Here is a 24,633-nt window from a genome sequence, read left to right on the forward strand (position 1 = left end):
TCTGAGATTCATTAGAACACGGTAAGGTATAATGTGACTTCTAACAACATAAAAATGCTTTGTGACTAGGGATGAAAACGTAGCAATGATTTAGGAGGTCATTGTAGCTGTATTAGTGCACTTGCGACAGAGACAATTGAGTACTGTCCGTGATACTTTTTTATTTGCACTAACATACAATTTTTCAGGACAAGCTTTCGGGGTATGTCCCCTTCTTCAAGGTCCAAGCAGTACTTCAAGGTCCAAGCAGTACTCACTTGAGTACTGCTTGGACCTTGAAGAAGGGGACATACCCCGAAAGCTTGTCCTGAAAAATTGTATGTTAAGGCAAATAAAAAAAGTATCACGGACAGTACTCAATTGTCTCAATGATTTAGGAAAACGTTAAAGGACACTTGACCATCATGCCTATATGAGTTTGTTACCATCCCATTCCAAAACCATGGACAGCCTCCATTTCTCTAATAAGGATTATTGTAAGGTTTTGGAGATAGTCTGTAGCCATTTCTTCCCATTTGTGAGGTCATGTACTTATGTTGTATGAGAAGACCTGGCTCACAATTAGCATTACAATTCATCCCAGGTGATCAGTAGGGTTGAGTTTACAGCTCTGTGTAGACCACTTGAGTTGGTCCACACAAAACTGGTCAATCCATGTCTTTATGGAGCTGGCTGTGTACAAAGGGGCACAGTTATGGTGGAACAGAAAAGGGTCTTCCTCAAACTGTTACCACAAGGTTGGAAACACACAATTGTCTATAATATCTTTGCATGTTGTAGTAATAACAGCACCTCTGGAAACACCAGAACTCTATAATTTGGAAGGGTATTCCCATACATTTGGCCATATATCATCTACAGTTTTACCCCACTTGAACTTTTGGTCCAACTCTAGTTTTGTATTTTCCAGCCTAGGTGGCCTAGAGAATTCAGACCCTTAGCGGTCTATCCAGTTCAAAGCCGCAAAGCAGCTGTGCAATGTGTACGATCTGAGATATATGAAAAGCAAGCAGTGGTCATGGTAAATGGTGCTTTTTTTTTGTCATGGCTGCCCTATGATAATGACAACTTCAGCAGGCTTCTGGCATGCTCAGATTTGTAATTTTCACCATTAATTTCTAGACATTAATTGCAATCCATAAATAAAATCAGATTGAATCCGTATCATTAAAAAACAACCTGTAAAATCAGGCTTCGCTTGCCTGTAAAATTTGCACCAATTTTTGCCATTGTTATGAATTCAATTACAGACAATACAGGTATGGGATATGTTATTTGCAACCATTTTATCTGGAGGGTTATCTAAAGATCTGGAAAATTAATTTAGCTGTGCCATGAGGATGTCAAATATAGACTCATCACCAAGCATTTTCTTCCAAAGCCACCAAGGCAGATATAAAAGACACAAACAATACAGCTATGTATCCATCAACATGTCATTTTATGTACTTTTTTTCAATATAAAAGTATGTGAATTTGACTTAGTATAGGCCTCTTGCAATTCCTTTACACCAGATTCCAGACTTGGAGAGGGTGAAGGAGCACAAGGAGCCAATTGGTTCATTTACTGACCAGAAGCATGTTGATAGTGACAGAGAGGTGAGCTCATCAGTCTTCTGCTTCTCTTTTCACTGTCCATTCATAGGCAGAGGTGGGTCCAGGATAATCCTGGCTATAACCACATGTTGGCCTCCAGAGGTTAGTAGAAAGCTAATGCCATTGCCCATGCACTTGTTTAAGCTCATCCTTAAGAGGGAGTACAGTTGTAGGGGGACCCTATGCCTCGTTTCCACTGAGTGGTACGGTACGGTATGGTTCGGTTCAGTACGGTACAGTTCGGAACGGTACAACTTGCATTTCCACTGCCAATAGTACCCTTTCATGATAGGCGTGGTGTAGCAGGAAAGCTGTGATAGACGATTCTCTGTCAACCAATCAAAGTTCTGCAGAGTGTAGCTCCACCCTGTTGGTACGGTACTAATGTGCTTGGTACCCCAACAAAAGGGTCCCAAAAAAGTGGTACGGTGCGGTTCGGAATTAGGGTACCATTCACAATGGAAACTGCATAAATACCGTACCGAACCGAACCGTACCAGAAAGCTCAGTGGAAACGGGGCATTAGTGGTGGAAGAACATTTGACATACTGGACTGTATATACATTGGTGCAACCAGCTAAATGGTTACATGGCTGTGCAGTTTAATATTGCTATTACCACCTATCTCACAAACCTTCAGGTGCTCAACTTATTAACAAATAATGAATCCCATGCCTGTATAACAAACTGATTGGACAAGAGTCATTATATACAATGTATCCAATGATGCTTAGCCCACAATCAAAAAAACTTGTATGTTTTTTCTTCTAAACTTTCTGCATTTGTTTTAACACAGGATGATGCTACAAGACCCAAATCCTATCCTCAGGACCATGCCTGCTCTTGCTCACCTCTGCTGGATGTAAGTCCTACATTTAGGTGACCCTTATCTGGTTTTCTCTGTGAAAAGTACACAAAGAGCCTGTGATATTATTATCCAGCACAGAAAACGCTGAAATAGATCTAGAAATAGTTACTTATTAATTCAGCCCCAACTGCTGGAGGCAATTCAGAACAGTAACAAAGAGATAATTACATGCAGCACACACCTCTGTTTTTAAAGCTGTACTCCAAGCAAACTGATGAATATGGAGATGAAATACATATATGGAAGTTATTTTATCCTGGAAAATATGTGGATTTCTGTCCATCCAGTTTTGAGAGTTACGCAGTTCTGCCATACAGCACAGCCTTGTCTGTCAGGGCAGGAGACCTGTTTTTTCTGCTGCAGGTAATTAACAATTGCAGGTCTTGTGCCTCTCCCAACCTAAAGTATAGGCACGTGCTGCGCGCTCTCGGGTCGGGGCGCTCGTGCCCACTACTCCAGCGGGGACCTGATTTGGTTCAGAACCAATCAGTAACCAGGTCCAGGCCAATGATTTATGGCCTGGACCTGGTGATTGGTTCTGACCAATTGCAGAATGTCCTGTGCCTGTGTAATGTAAACACAGACACAAGAAATTATGCAATCTTCTCTCCTGGAACCCTTTTCGGTTCCAGCGTGAGAAAAGAGAGCATCACAGTGAGTACACAAGTACTACACTGACACCAGTACACATAGGCACACATATAACCCCCTGATCACCCCCCAGTTAACCTTTTCACTCCCTGTCACAGTGTCACTATATACAGGGTACTGATAATTTACTGATCACTGTATTAGTGTCACTGGTGACACCATTTAGCACCAGCGGAAGTCCCAGATAGGTTTAGGGTACCTGCAGTATATCCCCTAATAAAGGTTTAACCCCTTGATCACCCCTAGTAAACCCCTTCACTGTCCTGTCAGTGTCACTATATACAGTATACAGATAAGTTACTGATCACTGTACTAATGTCACAGGTGAGGCTAGTTAGCTGGTTAGCGTCAGTGTCAGTCTTAGTATAGCGTCAGGATCCCGCCACATAAAAGTTTTAACCCCCTGATCATGCCCCCCCCCCCCCAGTTCCCCTTTTAAGTTCCTTTCTAAAAAGGGGTAATTGGGGTTTTGTACTACCCTGACATTTTAGCACCTCAAGAAATGGGATAGGCAGTCATAAATTAAAAAGCTGCATAAATTCAAGTAAATGTACCATAGTTTGTATAGACGCTATAACTTTTGTGTAAATCAATAAATTTACACTTTTTGAAAAAAAATTTTACACAAGACATGTGGCTGAATACATTTTGCCCTAAATATATGACAAAATTTGAGTTTATTGGATTTTTTTCATAACAAAAAGTAGTAAATAATTTTTTTTTTTAAATGTAGATCTTTTTTTGTTTATATTGCAAAAATTTAAAATCCCAGTGGTGATCAAATACCACCAAAATAAATGTCTATTTATGGTAAAAAAAAAAAGGACACAAATTTTGTTTGAGTACAGCATTGCATGACCGCGTAGTTACCAGTTAAAACAGTGCAGTGCAAATTGCAAAAAGTGCTCTGGTCAGGAAGGGGGGGGGGGGTAAAACCTTTCGGCGCTGATGTAGTTAAACAAGGTGAAAAGTGATTTCATTAAAAATGAGTGTCATTCTAGTACAAAGTGTATAAATGGGAATTATAATATATAAATATACACATTTGTATTCAGACACAGGATAGACAGCGATCTCACACTGATCCAGATCCAAGAAAAGAAATTCGAGAAATCAAGCCTTTCAATCCTTTGACGGTAAGAATACCAGAAAACTTATTCATGGTTACTTACAGAATTTTCTATGACTACTTATTATCTCTGTAGAACTGTCTCAGGAATATTCTATCTGCATTGTTTCTTTGTACTGTGTTTTATTCTTTCAATAAAACTTATTTTTGATTTAAAAAAAAAGAAAATTAGAAAATATTCTTTCTTTTACTATCCCCACATTAGCTTTGTTCAGAGCAGGAAAGAGACCATATTATTGCAAGTGCAAAAAAAATAAAAAATAAAATAAAAAATCACTATGTATGCCCAGAATCATATTTTTTTTTTCTCATAAATAAAGCTCAAATTTGTTGTTCATTTTTACATCCACACTACAAACTTAGTATTTAAATGGACATATCATATAGATATATTAATGCAGAATGTTTGGAGTTTAGGTGACATCCTTTATTGGCTTAACCTAAAGTGTATCTAAAACTATTTTTTTTTTATATTTATATTTTATTGTTTTTATTATCTAATGGCATGGTGGTGGAGGAGATATGAAAAATCTGTATATTGGGTTGGCAGCTCAATCGCCTTGTGTTGTGATGAGGATGAGTGAGGCTAGAACTGTAAAGCCACACTGTAATATTCAAGTCCAGACAAAAGTTTGTTCCAGTGATAGATCGTTTACAAAAGCCAACAATTTATGGGGGCTGTACTCCCTAGAACTAAAATGTAACCTAAATCTTTCAATATAATATAATTATTACTTATTTTTATCTTATTTTTTTTTTTCAAAGAACAAAAAAGGAGAGGGAGGGGCAGGGGGACTTTTATGGGGATACCGTCATCAAGACCAATAATTCAAATATTTTGTAAAAGAAACCAAATTTTATTAGGAGCAGAATAATCGATAAAAATACTGTATTGAAGAACACAGATAATATGGTACAGAAAACAAATACAAAACCCATACGTAGCATATATAAGCTTGTGAAAACGTGCCATACACAGGGGGGCGGTCTAAACCGAACCTCCCAAAACAGACCTAGACACCAGAGATGGTAGAGCTGGTAGGTTATGTTTGGTGTATTGGACGCAGGTGCCCATACATTAGCCCAACATGTTTCGTGGGTGACCGCTTCTTCAGGGGCAGTAACGTAGATGTGAGGACATCAACAATTGCTACTACAAATAAAGTAGCATAAATCAATCAAAACAAAACAAACGTATTAATTATCATTTTGTAATTTACTATTTTTATGTATAAATCAATCAATGTTATCAATATTTTTTTATCAATTATTATCACTTATCAGTCAATATTATTTTTGTTACTATGTAGCCCTGGTGAAGGAGGCAGCCCCTTAAAAAAAAAAAAAATTGGCCTTGTAAACATTTTTTCTTTGGAATATACGTGTATCTGGACTTTAGTATCACTCTATAACTCTATGGCACTTCAGTTTCAGATTCTTTATGGCTGAGAAGATTCACCTTCTCTTTTTTTTTTTTTTTTTTTTCCTGGTGGCCACAGTTACCAGGGACAGAAAGTGATGGGAAATATAAAATGTTACAGTTGTCTCAAGAACAGGAAAAGAGGGGAAATATTACAATGGGAACACCCATTCCAGTGACAAATGTCTAAGAGAGGATTATCTCTCAGTTGGGAGAGATTTTTCTTCTCACTTTCAGTTGTATCTACAGGACCAAAATTTAAAGGAAATCTTCCCAATGGGATGGCAAAAAAGTGGCATTGATTTATTTTCCCTACGTTCCCTAATCTATCCAAAATGAGAAATAATAATTAAATGCCAATTTAATCTTAAATAATGTCTTAAATCTTAAATCATGTCAACAATACAAAAGTACGAGCAGTGCCCCTTACATAGTTTAAGATGCAAGAGAAATTAGATGTATTACATATCAAGATCAGATTTCCTTTTGCTATCAGCAGTCTCAGGGCTGATGATCAGCTCTTTCTCATTTTACATCCTCTTTCAGGGCAGAATTACAGTTTCTAAACCCCAGGTGCCCAAATAGTGGCACGGGGGGCCACATGTGGCCCTATGGCACTTACCTGGGCCCCTGCAGACAGTGATTTGTCTTGGTGCTTACTGAAAGCAGGGAAAATATTCCAAGAGTCTTCAAACTATGGCCCTCCAGTTGTTCAGGAACTACAATTCCCATCATGCCTTGTTATGTCTGTGAATGTCAGAGTTTTACAATGCCTCATGGGATGTGTAGTCCTGCAACAGCTGGATGGCCGTAGTTTGAGGATCCCTGCTTTAGACTGTTGGTTTGGTTTGGTCTACCTATCTATCTATCTGTCTGTCTGTCTGTCTGTCTGTCTGTCTGTCTGTCTGTCTGTCTGTCTGTCTGTCTATCTATCTATCTATCTATCTATCTATCTGTCTGTCTGTCTGTCTGTCTGTCTGTCTGTCTGTCTGTCTGTCTGTCTGTCTGTCTATCTGATCTATCTATCTATCTATCTATCTATCTATCTATCTATCTATCTATCTATCTATCTATCTATCTATCTATCTATCTATCTATCTATCTATCTATCTATCTATCTATCTATCTATCTATCTATCTATCTATCTATCTATCTATCTAATCTATCTATCTATCTATCTATCTATCTATCTATCTATCTATCTATCTATCTATCTATCTATCTATCTATCTATCTGTCTATCTGTCTATCTATCTATCTGTCTATCTGTCTGTCTGTCTGTCTGTCTGTCTGTCTGTCTGTCTGTCTGTCTGTCTGTCTATCTATCTATCTATCTATCTATCTATCTATCTATCTATCTATCTATCTATCTATCTACCTATCTATCTATCTATAGCCTAGTACACACGCAATGAATTTCCGCCGACCGCTCGTCCATCTTTTGTCCAGAGTGGTGTTTTGTTGGTTGGAATGTGCTCTAGACTGCCCACGAATTTTCCCGCAAGACAAAATTCTACTTCAGAAGTGATGTCATGTGTTGGTTTGCTTTCTTTGTGTTCTTTCTTCCCTGAGCATGCCCAGACTTGCTCATAAGATTTTTCCCTGTCGAAATCTGTACTGACTGCACGAAAATCGGACGTGTTTTGACGGAGGACAAAAATTTTATAGCCTGCACACCAGATTTTTTTTGGCCGAAAAGTCGGAGTCGGTTGTCGGAAGCATCATACAACAAGCCGAAAATCGGCAGATCGGTCGTTGGACGAAAATTCCCGGCCCAATTTCGACTCGTGTGTACGGGCCTTTTCTGTCTGTCTATCTGTCCATCTGTCTGTCTTTTTTTTTTTGAGTTTTCCTCTTTTTTAATGGATCTTTTTGAGAGAAAATGTGGAACAAGTAATTTTTGAGAGGGATGTAGGGAGTAAAAAAAAATGTAAGCGTTGACTTGTAAATGGGTAGTAATAATAGAGATCTCCCAGAATGGGGTCGATTTACTAAAACTAAAGAGTGCAAAATCTGGCACAGCTGTGTATGGTAACCAATCAACTTCTAACTTCAGCTTGTTCAATTAAGCTTTGGCAATAAAACCTGGAAGCTGCTTGGTTTCTGTGCAGAGCTGCACCAGATTTTAGTAAATCAACCCCAATGGGTCACCGGGCTCTGATGGTCTTCTGAAGCAAGTTCCCAGTCTCCAGCAACTCCTAAATATGTTTACAATCTCTGACCATCTCCTGTTTCATGTCTTTCTGTAGCATTGCATTCATTGAATTTTCTGTGTGCCCCTTTGGTGCCTTTACTTGAGGGCCCTTTTATCAATTTAGTTGCCCATAACTGTTCTAAAGCGATAGGTCATGCTACCATGAGGAGCATATTGACCAAATCTACTATTAGGAAGTAATGTTGAGGCAGTGCTACCTATGTAGGATTTCAAAATGGTCAAATCCTTAAAGCAGAACTATAGGAAATTCTTTTTTTTTAATTTTGGATAGAGTAAGGGTCCTTTCACACAGAGCGGAGTCTGTTCTGCTCAGAAGGCGGATAACAGCCCTGTCTCCGCTTTGTGTGCGGAGACTTAGCTGTCAGATCCTCGCTGTCCTCTATGGGGAATTGGATGAGAACGGACCACCTGTCCATTCTCATCCGATCCGATCCGCCAGACAGATGCAAAATAGGGTTTCCATTCATCCGGATTTCACGGACAGGATCGGATTGGATAGCAGCGGATGTCAGTGGAGATGTCTCCGCTGACATCCGCTGCCCCATAGGGGTGCATGGAGCATCCGATCCGGTCTGCCTGAAAAACTGACAAGCAGATCGGATCGCCTGAAAAGGGGCCTAAGGGAGAGATAACCCCTGTATGGTTTATTTTTGCCATCTGTGTCCCATTGGGGAGATTTCCCTTCACGTCCTGTTACAAAGCCAAAACAGGAAGTGAGAGGAAATCCCTCCAAAGCAAGGGAGTCCTGGTGTGTCACCAGAACTAGTGTCCCCATTGGAATATTTCCCCTCTATTATTTTTCTGCGGACCACCCAAATTTTTTTTTTTTTTTACTTTTACTTTCAGTGATAATAGTAAACAGGACAAAACAGAGAGGGTGAATCTCCCTAACGGGGGCACAATCTGCAATAAAAACTGATAGATGTTCTAATCCTTTTCCCCTTTATCCACAATTTTAAAAAAGGTTCTATCTTTAGTTATAATTTATTGTTTTTGACAAAATTTGTCTATTTTAAAAAACGACTTTATGCACTTAAAAATGATGCAGGAGCAGTGAAAAAAAAAAATGTGGTTTTCCGATGTGTTCTGATATGTTGCAAATATATCTTGTGTTGTCTGTTGTGTAGACACTGCCCAAGCTCCCCATGGAACGAAAGAGATCTTACACACAGGCTGATGCTGTACCAGCCCGGACATCTCTAAAGGATGATTTTAAAAGATTGTCCCTGTCAGAGCAGGTAATATAAATTAGGCCAGTAGAAACCCTAACTGAATAACATTTAATTTGCTAAAATACTGTAAATTATAACCAATTGCTTTTTTTTCATATATAAAACAGTGCTTTAAGTGGGCCGGTATGCATTGGTACTCAGTACCGCCACTTCCAAATATGGCTCTTGAGCATACCGCCACCTCTCCGTGCGCCTTAGCGTACCAGTACGCTCATTTTGGACATCTGCGCCCTCTATTGCCCCCCCAAGAATATTTCCCACTCCAGAGCCAGACCAGTCACCACCAGTGAGTCCCCCTGCTCTGGAGTCCCAGCCCAGGCCAGGGGGGGGGTGCTCTGTGGGGACCCTGATGTGGGGTGGGGGGCAAAAAAATGTATAGGCTATAATAGAGTACCGGCACCTCTTTTGGGCCACTTAAAGCACTGATATAAAATACTGTTTAATCTCTTTTTGTCCTTTGTTTCATCTTGATGCTGATCTCACTGCAAATTGAGTTCAGATGTTTCCGTTGAGGGGTCCTATTAATACCACAACATACAAAGTCATTTTAGAGAAACTGTGCTCTTCTGACCTTGTGGTGACAGTATGGTGAAGACCCTTTTCTGTTCCACCATAACTGTGCCCCTGTGTACACAGCCAGCTCCATAAAGACATGGTTTGACTAGTTTGGTGTGAGGATGGATGAGAAGACCTAGTTTTCAATTGTGTTCTGATTCATCTCAGTATGGTTGAAATCAGGGCTCTATGCTGGTCAGTCAAGTTCCTCCACACCAAAATGGTCAATCCATGTGCTTATAGAGCCTCTTTCCACAATATTGTAGAATGTGTCTGTGGAAATTTGTGTCTATTTAGCCAGAAGAACATTTGTCAGGTCAGATACTGAGGTTGCAGAGCTCTCAGTTGGCATTCCAAGTCATCACAAAGGTGTTCAGTAGGGTTGAGGTCAGGGCTGTGTACATGCCACTCAAGGTCCTCTACACCAAACCTTGGTCAAACTATGTCTTCAAGGAGCTGGCTTTATGCACATTTATGCTGGAACAGCAAAGGGTCTTCCTCAAACAGTTTCCACAAGGTTGGAAGTGAACAATTGTCTAAAATGTCTTTGTAAGCTGTAGTAGTGACAATTACCTCTACTGAAAATGTCAGAACTCAATTATTTGCAGGGGATTCACATACTTTATGGACATAGAGAACAGGTGTGGTGGTCAGGTGCCCACAATCCTTTAACCATAAATTTGTAATTTAGTTTGACTTTTTATACATAAGCCCCTAAGAATGATATTCTGATCTTTTTTGTACACTAAGCCTTTTGAAATTGCTTTACAGTACGAGACAAGCAGCATAGATACGGCTTACAGCAGCGACCCAGAAATTTATGATGTACCCAAACCATTTGCTGAGGTATGGTTTGTCTCTTGGATAAGGTAGTCCATATATCAGATATCCAAATTCTGCCATAATAAACAATGAACTATCATAATTTCCAAAGCAAAGCTTTTAGGAATACCATTTAAACAATTTACAACAGGGTCTTATCACAAAGAATCCATGGAAAAACTGAGTTGGTGTTGAGAATTTAACAATTGGAGTCCAATGTTTTGCGGTTTCCCCAAAACTTTGTGTCACAGCTGCAAAAATTGCTTGTTTGCAATTGCTTATACCTAGATCAATCACAAATTGCTAAAGAGTTGGCCACCATTCGAGAGATATCACAGTAGAGTAGGTTGCAGATTACTAGAAAGAAACATTTCCCACCATGTACAACTGGTCTTAGTAGATTTAGTGTGTGACTAACGTGACTATATTAAATGTAATTAGTTCACTGTTTAAATAGTGTCTTTCTGATTTTCGTAGCGTAAACACATATCGCTGGATTCTACTGAAGAAGAGGAACGCTTTGATTCCACAGATAAGGAAGTGTATGAGCCCATGTGGCCAATGTAAGCATGAATTTGTATCTTTTGTGGAGAGAAAAGGGCTGATATCACCAAAAATATTTTTTCTTATAATATAAAGATAAACTGTATTTTATTTTTAGGGAGTGTATGCTTTAAGATTTTATATTTTATTTTTAGGGACTGAATGATTTAAAGAGGAGTTCAAGCCCCCCCCCCCCACCCCAAAAATTAAACGTCAGCAGCTACAAACAATGTAGCTGCTGACTTTTACTATTAGGGCACTTACCTGTTCAGGCATCCAGCAGTGTCCTCACCCGAGGCGATTCTTCATTGGGCTCTAGGGTGCTGGCGCCTCCATCTTGGCTAAGGGAAACCGGTAGTGAAGCCTTGCACATGCGTGAATTGCACTGCGCTTTCTGAATGAGCTGTCTGCGGGGGGAAGAAGGAGGGTCCCAAAGAACTTCCGGTTCACTTTGCCGTGGCGAAGAGAGGTGGAAGTGGGAACGGTTACCTCCCCCTTCCCCCCCAAAAGGTGTCAAATGTGGTAGCAGAGGGGGAGAGGAGGCAGACGATTGGAACTTCCCCTTTTGGGTGGACTTCCGCTTTAAGATGATGTTATTACCCCAACATAACTTTTAAATTTTCACTTTCCTGCTGCTTAAAAAAGAACTTTAGGCAACACTTTTTTTTTCACTTTGGATAGAGTAAGGAAGGGTTATAACCCCTGTTTGATGTTTATTTTATTTTATTTTTTAATTTTTTTTTTGTTGCCATCTGTGTTCCATTGGGGAGATTTACCTTCACTTCCTGTCCCATAGCTAAAACAGGAAGTGGGAGGAAATCCCTGGGTATTAAGGGAGTCCCTTGGGGACCCCCAGATCACCAGAACTAGTGTCCCCATTGGAAAATTTCCCCTCTTATATTTCTGTGGACAACCCAAACTTTGGGGTTTTCTTTTACTTTTAATGATAATGGTAAACAGGACAATCAGAGAGGGTGAATCTCCTTAGCCGGGGCACAGACAGCAATAAAAACCTAATAGGTGTTCTAATCCCTCTCCACTCCACTCCACGTCCAAAACTAAAAAAAAGTTTTGCCTTTAGTTATACTTTAATATTTACATCCCTGTAATTCATATATAACTCCTTTGACTAGCTGTCTATATATCAGGGACAGGAAATGGAATCCTTGTCTAAAGTGACATTGTCAAAAGAGAAGTATGTTGGCTGCTATTGAGTCACAGACCAAGGAAAAGCATGATGGGGGTTGATTTACTTCCTGTTCCTTTTAATATGCACTTCCTGTTTGCCAGAATATTGTGCTCTCTCCAGCCAATGGGATTGATATACTAAAACTGTAGAGTGAAAAATCTGGTTCAGCTGTGAATGGTAGCCAATCAACTTCTAACTTCAGCTTGTTCAGTTAGGCTTTGACAATAAAACCTGGAAGCTGGCCGATGTCTGCTGCGGTCACATACATGTGTATATAAACTAGTATTTATCCATATGATGGGCAGGAAAGACTGAGACACGAATTTGTGTTTTTGAAGTCTAAACAAAGATCTTAAGGAAAGATAATAGATTTTTTTTTTCTTTACAGATCGCAAGACTCTTTGGACTCTAATGAGGACTCAGACACAAATACTGGGGACTCAGAGAAAAATATTGGGGACTCCACAGGCCAAACACAGAACCCCCCCGATGAACAGCAGAGCTTGTGGTAAGAATAAGTATAGTACAGGATGGTGGGGAGCTTTGGTATACAAATTAGACAGCAAGAAATTTGTCTAAAAAATAATATGCCTCCAAAATCCAAACACCTGACTATTTCCCAACCATAAACACGATATCACACTCCAATTCTCAAACAAACCACCCAAATCTGACTTAACTATGCAGAGATGTGGCTTAAAAAAGAATATATTATATTTTTATTTTTATATATTTTTTAACAGTTCTGTCCTTATGTTACATAGTACATTGACCTGAGATAAGCAACGGCAAGAGCAATGCACAGGCTGACATGACCTCACTCCTTCTGCATTTCTCTTGTCATTGCTTGTCTCAGGAAAGTGCTCACAGCTGAGACAAAGCTGCAGCTATGAATCAGCTGGCTCATAGCTATTGTTAGATTGGCTGCAGCAGGAGGGGAGGAGGCCTGGTTGAATCTCATAACTAAGTTTGGAAAGCACTTCGATTTATGGGACAAATACTACATGTACTATGTAACGTAGGGGACAGAACTTAAAAAATTATAATGAAAGATCTTCTTAAAGGAGGACCTGTGACTTTGTAGCAGACTGATTACTGAGATGGAAGATATTCTGGCCCCTGGAAACACCTAGAAGGGTATCTGAAAACGAATACTGCAATACACATGGAAACAAGAATTCACGAACGCCAACCAGCAAAGGGACCTGATTAACTCCCATTCCTAACTTAAAAAAAAATTAAAAAAACACAGAGATCTTAGTTGCCCATATCCGCAGCTGTACTATCAGGCCAAGGTTCCTCCAGAAAGTGTGGCCCTAATCTAATACTCTTCCAGAACTCTTCTGTGTTGTAGGGAAGTGGATTCTCTCTGGACTGAGCAGTGGTCACGTAATGACAAGTGAGCACCGTTCATTACTGAAGTACTGTCAGCCCAGCCTGCATTATAATGCGCCCCCATGGGGGTGTAAATGACAGGAAATGGGCATCATGAAGCAAGTCTTGTTTTGCCCAATGAGGACTGCTAGCATTACAATATGTAGATGGTATGTAGAACTCAGCAGGGGATGGGAGGAACTAAGAAAGAAAATAGTTATAGTTATACTTCAAGGGAATTGAGAAAAAATGTCCGCCTTTTTCAGCCAGCCTGTACAAAAGAGCCCTATGAAAGATCCTAAAAACAATATATTACACAAAATTCTGATATTTAAAGTCAGATTTCTTTATTACATTTGAAACTCAGAATCCTGATATTGAAAGCCAGAATTCTAAGATTAAAAGTCATAAATCTGAGAATAAAGTCTTCCAGCCATCCGGTACACAAGAGCCCTACAAAAGAGCCCTGGGGCCATCAAAAAAGAAAATTTTTTAAACTAAATTTTAACTTTTAAAGTCAGAATTCTGTATTGCATTCAGAATTCTGAATTTGAAAGTCAGAATTCTAAGATTAAAAGTCATAAATCTGAGAATAAAGTCTTCCAGCCATCCGGTACAGAAGAGCCATACAAAAGAGCCCTGGGGCCATAAAAAAGGAACATTTTTAAACTAAATTCTGACTTTTAAAGTCAGAATTCTGTATTACATTCAGAATTCTGAATTTGAAAGTCAGAATTCTAAGATTAAAAGTCAGAATTCTAAGATTAAAAGTCAGAATTCTAAGATTGAAATCAGAACATTGTTGATCTCAGCAGCCAGCTTTCTCTTCCTGACTTGACCTGCTCAAATCTACCATAATAATACTCTTCCTAAATGCCCCATAACTGGTAGAGTAGGGTTGCAAGCATCTGGGAATGTAACTCATGTTCACGTTTCCTTTACAGTGCAGAGGAGCAGAACAATCATTGTCCACAAAAACCAGTCCGGAACTCCAGAAATGTAGAAAAAAACAGGTCCCCAAAAACACAGGGAAGTCAGCTGAAGAAAGCTTACATGCTGAAAATGATTTAGTAAGTAAATTCTCCAGAGCTGACATAATTCTACATAAAATAATGGGCAGTGTTACTCATTGATAAAATATATCTAAAGCTAAGTAGGGCAGTAATAGAGTTTATGTATTTAAAAAAAAAAAAAAATTAACAGTATAGATGTTGTATCTTAATATTTATCTGCTCTATAAGGATGATTAGGTAGAATAATCTGGGACTTGGGTCTACTGTAAATGATGGACAGACACAATTGGATAATCAATTTTTTTTTTTTTTTTTTAGTGAACAAAAAATATGTGACAATGTTTCGGAAAATGTGACAATGAATCTTACCATCCCAACGGCTCACCTAAAGAATTACTTTAATCTTCAGGAGGTTGGAGAACGCTTATGGTAAGAACCAGGGCCGCTGATAGGGGGGGACCACCAGCCCTCTTGTAGGGGGCCCGAGCACACAGGGGGGCCCACACAGAGAGGGGGATTAGTGATGGACAACAATTACAGAAATCTTCCTCCAGCACCTGAATCTGATCTGTCCCTCTCCCTGCCATCAGCTTTTATCTGTTGAGAAAGATAAAGTGGTCCCTCACTAATCCCCCTCCCTTGTGTGGGCCCCCTCCCAGCACTTATCTCTGCTCAGGAGTTTATTTGTAAATTGTAACTTTGTTTCTCTCTCTCTGTCTCTCTGATCACTGAGCTCCAACTGCCCAACCTGTATATTTTTCTCATCTCATCTTCTTTTTTATTTAACATAGTTTTTTTTTTTTTAGATTTAGCCGGAATTATGCGAGTTATGTTATATTTGTGTCTGATAATAATGATTTTGTTGTAATTTTAGCTAAATATATCTTTAATATTTTCTTGGGGGGGGGGGCCCTGCCAGGTAGTCTGTACTGGGCCCCACGATTTCTAACAGCAGCACTGGTAAGAACCACATGCCAAGATTGGAGGCTACATGATGTTAAAGAGGTTGTAAACCCCAAAAACATTTTTTTTTTTTAAACCTGCAAGAGAAACACATAATGAGCTAGTATGCATTGCATACTAGCTCATTATGAAATACTTACCTTAGAACGAGCCCCCGCCGTGCCATCTGCTTACCTGCATGACGGGCGACATGTCCAGTCGCCAGTCTTCCGGGATCACGGCATCCAGCCATCTGATTGGCCGGAGCTGCGGTGACGTCACTCCCGCGCACGCGCGCGGGAGCCGACAGTCACGGCACGGGGCTCTGAAGGAATGGCACGAGCGGCCATTCCTTCAGAGCGCATGCGCCAGTGACATCACTGGCTGCATGAAAGGTAAATATCTCCTAAACGGTGCAAGTTTAGGAGATATTTACAGTACCTATAGGCAAGCCTTATCATAGGCTCACCTATAGGTAAAAGTTACTGAGGAGGGTTTACTTCCTCTTTAATGTTATCTTTGCCCAATGAATTTATGTCATTTTTTTTTGTTAGTCAAGTGTCCATTTGATTAAAAGTGATTCTGCAGTTATAGTTGGGCTCTACCACCCCCTGGGTTATCACATCTTTTTGCACTCTAATAGTGAAACCTGCCAAATTATCAGACTCAATTCCCACCATATTTTGGGTGTTCCAGTGCTTCCTGTTATATACCACAAATCATTATAGAACTCCTCATATTTGCTGCTAAGATCTCACAACCAGGCCCAGCCTGTGACTGGACAGTGAAGGAGAAGTAGAAGACTGATGAGCTCATCTCTCTTTTACTTGCCCCTTTCCTCCTTTCAGCATGACACTTGTTAGCATATAAGCACTGTAGCACAACTCATTGGCTCTTTGTGATGCTTCTCTGTGCCCCCATTTGAACCATGCATGTATAGGCAGGTGTCCCAATACTTTTGGCAACATAGTGTATATAATGGCTCCTTGTGCTGCTTCTCCATGGCCCAGTCTAAGCTCCCCAGTAAAGGCATTGCAAGAATCTGATACTAGCTGTAAAAGCTGACCTCCAGGAGGATCTAAAAACACAAATTAAAGTGGTTCTATAGGCATCCACTGTCTGTGTACTTGCCCCCCCCTCCCCCCTTACCTGGCACCACTCACGATCCAGCTCTGTTGCTGCTGGCAGCCCCACTCCCTACCTGCATTCACTGCCTTAACTAAGAGCAGCAGTAGCCATGGCTGCTGTCAGTCTAATCCCACGAGGAGGGAATGAAGGGTGGGAGACCAAGCCACGCTGTGTGTGTCTATGGACGCACATGGCCCAGCTTGGGAGCGCACCTGCACGAGGAGAAGAAGAGGAGCAGACAGCGCCGGCGGGGGCCCCTTGGACGATAAGGTTAGGGGCCACGCTGTGCAAAACCATTGCACCGATCAGGTAAGTATAACATGTTTGGTTTTTTTTGTTTTTAAATGTAGCTTTAGTGCCGGTTCACACTATTACGACTTGTCAGGCGACTTGGTCAGCCTGGCAAGTCACGCACCGTCGCGGTCCATTGAGTAGTACAGGACCGGTTCTAATAGGAGCGACACAAGTCGCTCCGACTTAGAAAAAGGGTTCTGTACTACTTCGGGGCGACCTGGAGTGACTTGCATAGACATTCATTTTATGAAGTCTGTGCAAGTCGTGCCGAAGTCGCGCTGCACGTGACTTCACAGGTCGCCCCCGAAGTTGGAGCGACGTAGCGTGAACAGGCACTTACAATCATTTTTATTGGCTGTGTATTTTTATTTTATATTATGTGTATTTGTATTCATTTTTTTGTATTTTATAGCTAAAGAGAGAGAGAGATTTGTATTCATTCATTAAATATATGAACACTGTACAGTATATATGTATTTACAGTATAGTATATCATACACACACAGTATTTGTGTAGAAATGTAAAATGTTCTATCTCTTCTTTAACAGTGTGAGTAAGTGGAAGGGTCCTGCAGAAATTGGCTGTGTGTTCAGCCATGGGGATCACATCATCGAAATTAATGGGTTTCGACCTGCAAGCAGAGAGTTCTTTTTTCAGATGCTGAATCTTTTCACAAGAGATGAGGTAATCACTTTGTAATGGCACACGTTAGGAGTTGCTGGGACACCTGGGGGTTTGGGTTTTCCTGTCCACCTTTGTATATTCTAGTCCCCTATAAAATAAAATAATACAAATTCAGTAGGGATGGTGAGGAACCCCTCATAATGGGCACATCAGGTGTTCAGAGCAGAGTACTTGGCACAGGGAATGGTGGGAACCCCTCATAATGGGCACAGCAGGTGTGCAGACCTGGGAACTCAGCATAGGGATGGTGGGAACCCCTCATAATGGACACAGCAGGTGTGCAGACCCAGGAACTCAGCATAGGGATGGTGGGAACCCTTCATAATGGGCACAGCAGGTGTGCAGAGCCAAGTACTTGGCACAGGGATAGTGGGAACCCCTCATAATGGGCACAGCGGGTGTGCAGACCTGGGAACTCAGCATAGGGATGGTGAGAACCCCTCATAATGGGCACAGCAGATGTGCAGACCTGAGTACTTGGCACAGGGATCGTAGGAACCCCTCATAATGGGCACAGCGGGTGTACAGACATGGGAACTCAGCATAGGTATGGTGAGAACCCCTCATAATGGGCACAGCAGGTGTGCAGAGCTGAGTACTTGGCACAGGGATCGTGGGAACCCCTCATAATGGACACAGCAGGTGTGCAGACCCAGGAACTCAGCATAGGGATGGTGGGAACCCTTCATAATGGGCACAGCAGGTGTGCAGAGCCGAGTACTTGGCACTGGGATGGTGGTAACCCCTCATAATGGACACAACGGGTGTGCAGACCCAGGAACTCAGCACAGGGATGTGGGAATATCTCATAATGGGAACAGGAGATGTACAGACCCGGCGCATAACAGGTGTTCAGACCTGGGGAATGTGGGAACCCCTCATAATGGGCGTGGAAAATGTACAGACCTGGGAATTGAGTGCAGGGATGGTTGGCCCTCCTTATAATGGACATAGCAGGTGTGCAGGTCAAGGAACTCAGTACAGGAATGTGGAAACCCCTCATAATGGGTGCAGAAGATGTACAGACCCAGTAACTCAGCTCTGGGATGGTGTTAACCCCTTACAGGGAGGGTGGCAAGCCCTTATATTAGGCATACAGCTATGCAGGCCTGGGAATTCAGTGAAACAATGGTGGGAACCTGTCATAATGGGCCATGCAGGTGTGTAGACGTGGGAACCTTAGGAAGTTTAAAGGACCTATGTTCCTGTGCTTATGTTCTTATGTTAATCTTTACTGGAGCAAATAATTATGGATTACATGCTTTGTTTTACTGCCTGTAGGTGAACCTGGTAGTGATTCGTAATTTGAAATCTGGAGTCTTCCACTTAGAGGGCTGCAACTGCGGAACTTCCTGAGGGGAGTGCCACCTGGAGGAGGAAAGGAGCACATAAGGTATGTTCTGAATGCCTACAATTTTTTTTCAAACTAAAAAAATACATGAAAATCTAGGATCCAAATGAACCATAAAATTCACCCGTGAATCTTCTAGAGCAATTTACCATCATATAAATAATATAAGGTACAGCGCTTGTTAAAAAAATCAGTGAATAATTCACTAAATACAGCACACACATATAAAACAAATCAATGTGCTAAGTGCCAAAGCAGGTGCAATTAATTAGCATACGGTGCAATATATCAATAATAAAGTGTCACTGTGCTAAATACAATCAAATAAAAAATAAAAAAATACATAATAATATTCATAAAATAAATATTAAAGTGACAAAGTGCTATGATCAACCATATAAATGATTAAAAGCAAAAAGTGCGTATAAAGATAAAACGTCCATCAAACATAGCCTCTTCCCTGGTGTAAACATGCAGTGATAAAGTGCTTAACCAGTGCTTCCAAAGAAAGTGCTCTCACCACCAACACCTCTAATCTGGGGTTTTGACCTTTGTGTTACCACTAGGTCAAAAAAAGCAATTCCTCTCAGGAGTTAAGAGATATTCCTCCTAAAGCTCATACCCGGGCTCTATCCAATGGCTTGAATGTGACAGCACAAACAATCACCAACTCATAAGTGGCATACCGTCCGTATGGCATAAAAGGAAGAGAGAGGCAAGAACACATCTAATGCTCTCCATTTGTAAAAAAAAATGTTAAATTGGGAATTAGCATGAATAAAACTCACATATTTCAGCACAGATAGCTGTGCGGGCTATGGGCGCTTAATGCGAATAAGAAAAGGGGAAGAGATCTATCACAAAATGTATGTCTGGTTGCCTCCATCCCTAAATGTGTATTATGGAAGAGGGGGGAATGTGGGACTTTAAATGAGTTTTGCAACCAGGCATATATGTTTCCAAATGAGTATCATATAAAGCCCCTACACAAGGAGGGGAACCCATCAAGAGCTGACATAAATGTACAGATTTAATTAACCATATTTATTATTCACATATATAATTATTACAAAATGGGGATAATGCACTCATTTCATATACAATAAAATCCATAAAATTAGTAGGTTACTTCTGACATCAATTTCTCTATAGATACATGATCTGGAAACATGAAATGCTTGAATACGGCTGAGTAAATATAGGCTCTACGCGTTTCGTGGACCTCCGTCCACTCATCAGGAGCTTGAAGAAAAACAGTATCTAAAAATACATAAAAAATCTCAATTATACCAAAGTAATGTTGAAGGAAAAAAGGAGAAAAAAGGAAAAAAAAAAGGAAAAAGGGGGAATACATTAGTAATGGAATGGGCACTACCTGAGATGGTGTCACTTATCCAGAAATATTCCAATTGGGAAAAATGAAAAACGAAGGCTGATCCGAGAAATGCCTGACCCGGGGCTGAGGCATGGACATCATCCAGCACGCGGGGGAGGAAAGGCAGCAAAGAGGTGGAGAGCCAGTGGGTGGTTAATAATAAGGCAGATGTATTGGAATCAAAAGAATCTACAAATATATACCGTATATACTCGAGTATAAGCCGACCCGAGTATAAGCCGAGGCCCCTACTTTTAGCACAAAAAGATGGGAAAAATCATTGACTCGAGTATAAGCCTAGGGTGAGAATGCAGGGCGGCGGGCATGGTACAGGAGAATGCAGGGTGACTGGCATGGTGCAGGAGAATGCAGGGTGACTGGCATGGTGCAGGAGAATGCAGGGTACTGGCATGGTGCAGGAGAATGCAGGGTGACTGGCATGGTGCAGGAGAATGCAGGGTACTGGCATGGTGCAGGAGAATGCAGGGTACTGGCATGGTGCAGGAGAATGCAGGGTGACTGGCATGGTGCAGGAGAATGCAGGGTGACTGGCATGGTGCAGGAGAATGCAGGGTACTGGCATGGTGCAGGAGAATGCAGGGTACTGGCATGGTGCAGGAGAATGCAGGGTGACTGGCATGGTGCAGGAGAATGCAGGGTGACTGGCATGGTGCAGGAGAATGCAGGGTGACTGGCATGGTGCAGGAGAATGCAGGGTACTGGCATGGTACAAGAGGATCCGTGTTCGTGGGCATACTACAGGAGATGCAGTGCTGTGGGCATGGTACAGGTGGACCATGCCCGCAGCACTGCATCCCTTGTAGTGTGCCCGCAGCCCTGCATAGGCAGGTAGTGAAGCTGTTTCACTTACCTGTTCCAGAGGCGCCTTCATTTTAAAAATGGCGCCGACGGCGCCGACACGTCATTGCGCACGCGCCGCCACCGCTCGTGTAATTTCGGCTATTCCCGGCCTCTCCCGAGCGGCGGCGGCGCGTGCGCAGTGACATGTATATGCCGGGCGGCGCCATTTTTGAAAGCTTAAGCCCGTCGGAGCGGACTTTTTTTCCTTGACTCGAGTATAAGCCAAGGGGGACGTTTTCAGCACAAAAAAATGTGCTGAAAAACTTGGCTTATACTCGAGTATATACGGTAATGCTTAATTTAATTGTTATATATTCCTTTCAAAATAAGGAAACTAATTGATCTCAAAACCACCACCAGATCTTGTTGAGACATAATGAAAACCAGAGAATGTGGGAAACATTGCCAGAAAAAGTGAACATCCAGATAAAGAAGGGTGCAGAGAGAACGGTGAAACCAGGCTGCATGTCTCCAAGTGGGGAGAAAAGTGAAAAAAGTGGTGGAAACGTAGCCAAACCACAAGAGGAAGAATGAAATAGGAAAGAGAGTGAGGAGGCAAGGAAACGGAAGGGGTGCATGTCTGTCCCATAGTAGAAGGGAATGCAAGGAAAGTGCATATTAGGAATATAAAGTGGGTTAAACCAAAATCAGAAGGATACATACCACAATGTGCACCTCCACAATGGGAGGATAAGAGGATTAACTGGCAAAGTGAACTGAAATAACCCAGCTGCATGTCCAGATGGGCGAGGATGAGTCCATGCCAACGCCATAATGGCGTCTGATCTATATAGGCGGAAGTCAAACCTCCCACAACCGGTCAGCTGACCGGATGTTGGTCGGAGAGGAGCCGCCACAGACGCAGATGAAAAAGGCGTAACCGTGGAAATATGACGCCGAAGGGCGCCAACTCCATGGTAAGCAGATTATGGCGCCGATGGTTGTAGCACAGCCCGACCCCCAACCTGGATGCTAGGAGGCAGAGGCAGGTGCAGGGGAGGAGCGGCTAACAACCATCGCAGCCCCGAAACCGGAAACCCGGACCAGCTCCCGTGATTCAGGTCCACTCTATATTAGGGACAAAAAAATATATATGGAAGCTCAAATGGCTAACAAAAGAATATAAACAAAGAATGTAAAAATAATAATGGGAAACAATATTGATATTAAAAACGTAGACTAAAAAAAGGGGTTAAAGTGGCAGACCTCTACAGTAAACGGGTGTCTTCCACCCAAACTATTTGCGAAAAAGAAAAGGGGAAGAGATCTATCACAAAATGTATGTCTGGTTGCCTCCATCCCTAAATGTGTATTATGGAAGAGGGGGGAATGTGGGACTTTAAATGAGTTTTGCAACCAGGCATATATGTTTCCAAATGAGTATCATATAAAGCCCCTACACAAGGAGGGGAACCCATCAAGAGCTGACATAAATGTACAGATTTAATGAACCATATTTATTATTCACATATATAATTATTACAAAATGGGGATAATGCACTCATTTCATATACAATAAAATCCATAAAATTAGTAGGTTACATCTGACATCAATTTCTCTATAGATACATGATCTGGAAACATGAAATGCTTGAATACGGCTGAGTAAATATAGGCTCTACGCGTTTCGTGGACCTCCGTCCACTCATCAGGAGCTTGAAGAAAAACAGTATCTAAAAATACATAAAAAATCTCAATTATACCAAAGTAATGTTGAAGGAAAAAAGGAGAAAAAAGGAAAAAAAAAAGGAAAAAGGGGGAATACATTAGTAATGGAATGGGCACTACCTGAGATGGTGTCACTTATCCAGAAATAGGGCGCTTAATCTCATCTGGACTCAGAACGGGCTGACGGCTTCCTGATTGCCGTGGAAGTCTCCGCCCCTATACGCGTTGCGTCACCGGTCAACACAGATTTCGACTTCTTCACCCCTACTGAACTCACTAGTGCCGCCTTATCAGTGGCCATCAGTGCACCCTCATCAATGTCACCTTTTAAGTGCACATCAGTGCAGCCTCATCAGCACACATCAGTGAAGGAGAAAAATTACCTGTTTGCTAAATTTTATTACATTTTTTTTTCAAAATGTTTGGTCTTTTTTTTGTTTCTTTATTAAAAAATAAAAAACCCAGTGGTGATTATATACCACCAAAAGAAAGCTCTATTTGTGTGAAAAAAAATTATAAAAATGTAGTTTAGGTACAGTGTTGCATGACCAAGCAAATTGTCATTCAAAGTGAAACAGAGCTGAAAACTGAAAATTGGCCTGGGCAGGAAGGGGGTATAAGTGCCCAGTAGGCAAGTGGTTAAAAAGTCAATCCATCCAGAACTAAAATTTGGATTTTTTTGGCAAATACTGAGTTAGCTCACCCCAATGCGTTCTTTGTATCTCTCTTTGTACCCGCCACACTGATGAAATGCACCTAGTCTGCACATCCATATTCACGGACTCCTTTTTTTTTTTCCAGATATCTGTCCATTGGCATAGAGCTGGACCTCTAACAAGGACGGCCGGTCAATTCTGCTTCAGACTGTGTATGCTGTGCTGAACAGAGAACTTCATTTTTATATCTACAGTATAGTACATATGCTATAAAATAAGTGACCATTCCACATATTGCAGCGAATGGTTTATGTAAGGTCAGTTGTACAGGCCGTTCAGTGCTATGATTGATGGACCTACCTATGTGATGTCACGTTCCAGGGACGTGGATGCTACAGTCTACGTACAGGGGCTACTCTGTCATTGCAAGTACATACATGTGTATGATCTACAGAAGTGTTTATATGATGTAAATTCTGTTATTATATTTTATATATCTTACATTAGTTGTCCTTCACACTTCATATAATGTAACAGGTGATTTATTACTGTGATTTGTAATTCTTAGTTACTGTTAGGCTTCCAAAGGTCAGCTATGGTTACAATAATTTGCCAGAACCAAATGCAGCTTTATCGACCACGACGGACCAACGTGCAAATATTTGTTCAACGTCTTAATGCGTTGTAAGAATAAATTAGATAAGAGCTGTATGCCATAAAAACTCTCTGTGGAACCTTAAAATATATATATGTTACAATAACAAATTTACATAAACATATGACTGTCAAATTTAATTTTTTGGTCATATGTCTACACTTTTGTTTTGTTGGTATTTTCTTCTTTATTATTAATATTATTTTTATTAATAAAAAAAAAAAAGTTGTATTCCTCTATGTTTTCAATGCCTTTGAGAAATATAAAAAGGATGAAAGCACCGCAGAACTAGAATGAGTACAGCTGATTTTTATTATATTTGACAAGAGAAGGATAAAACACGTTTCGGGGCTCAATATTTTCCCTGCATCAGGGCTTGACATGCTGGCATTAAAGTGACGCTAAAAGAT

General features: G+C 41.0%; 1 protein-coding gene across 1 annotated transcript in view; it reads left to right on the plus strand.

Annotated features, from left to right (window-relative positions):
* Nucleotides 1–24,116, plus strand: part of PLEKHS1 (pleckstrin homology domain containing S1) — a 38,666-nt gene extending 14,550 nt beyond the window's left edge. Inside the window, exons 8-21 of the mRNA XM_082268835.1 lie at nucleotides 911–1,021; nucleotides 1,516–1,757; nucleotides 2,393–2,458; nucleotides 2,752–2,827; nucleotides 4,171–4,251; nucleotides 9,008–9,118; nucleotides 10,439–10,513; nucleotides 10,967–11,052; nucleotides 12,610–12,729; nucleotides 14,540–14,665; nucleotides 14,927–15,037; nucleotides 17,522–17,657; nucleotides 18,939–19,050; nucleotides 23,714–24,116. Coding sequence (XP_082124961.1) covers nucleotides 911–1,021; nucleotides 1,516–1,757; nucleotides 2,393–2,458; nucleotides 2,752–2,827; nucleotides 4,171–4,251; nucleotides 9,008–9,118; nucleotides 10,439–10,513; nucleotides 10,967–11,052; nucleotides 12,610–12,729; nucleotides 14,540–14,665; nucleotides 14,927–15,037; nucleotides 17,522–17,657; nucleotides 18,939–19,013 — 1,416 coding nt within the window. The 3' untranslated portion in view covers nucleotides 19,014–19,050; nucleotides 23,714–24,116. The remainder of the gene's footprint in view (nucleotides 1–910; nucleotides 1,022–1,515; nucleotides 1,758–2,392; nucleotides 2,459–2,751; nucleotides 2,828–4,170; nucleotides 4,252–9,007; nucleotides 9,119–10,438; nucleotides 10,514–10,966; nucleotides 11,053–12,609; nucleotides 12,730–14,539; nucleotides 14,666–14,926; nucleotides 15,038–17,521; nucleotides 17,658–18,938; nucleotides 19,051–23,713) is intronic.
* Nucleotides 24,117–24,633: the final 517 nt, after the last annotated feature.

Source organism: Pelophylax lessonae, assembly GCF_965119305.1.
Source record: "Pelophylax lessonae genome assembly, chromosome: 9".
Lineage (NCBI taxonomy): Eukaryota > Metazoa > Chordata > Amphibia > Anura > Ranidae > Pelophylax > Pelophylax lessonae.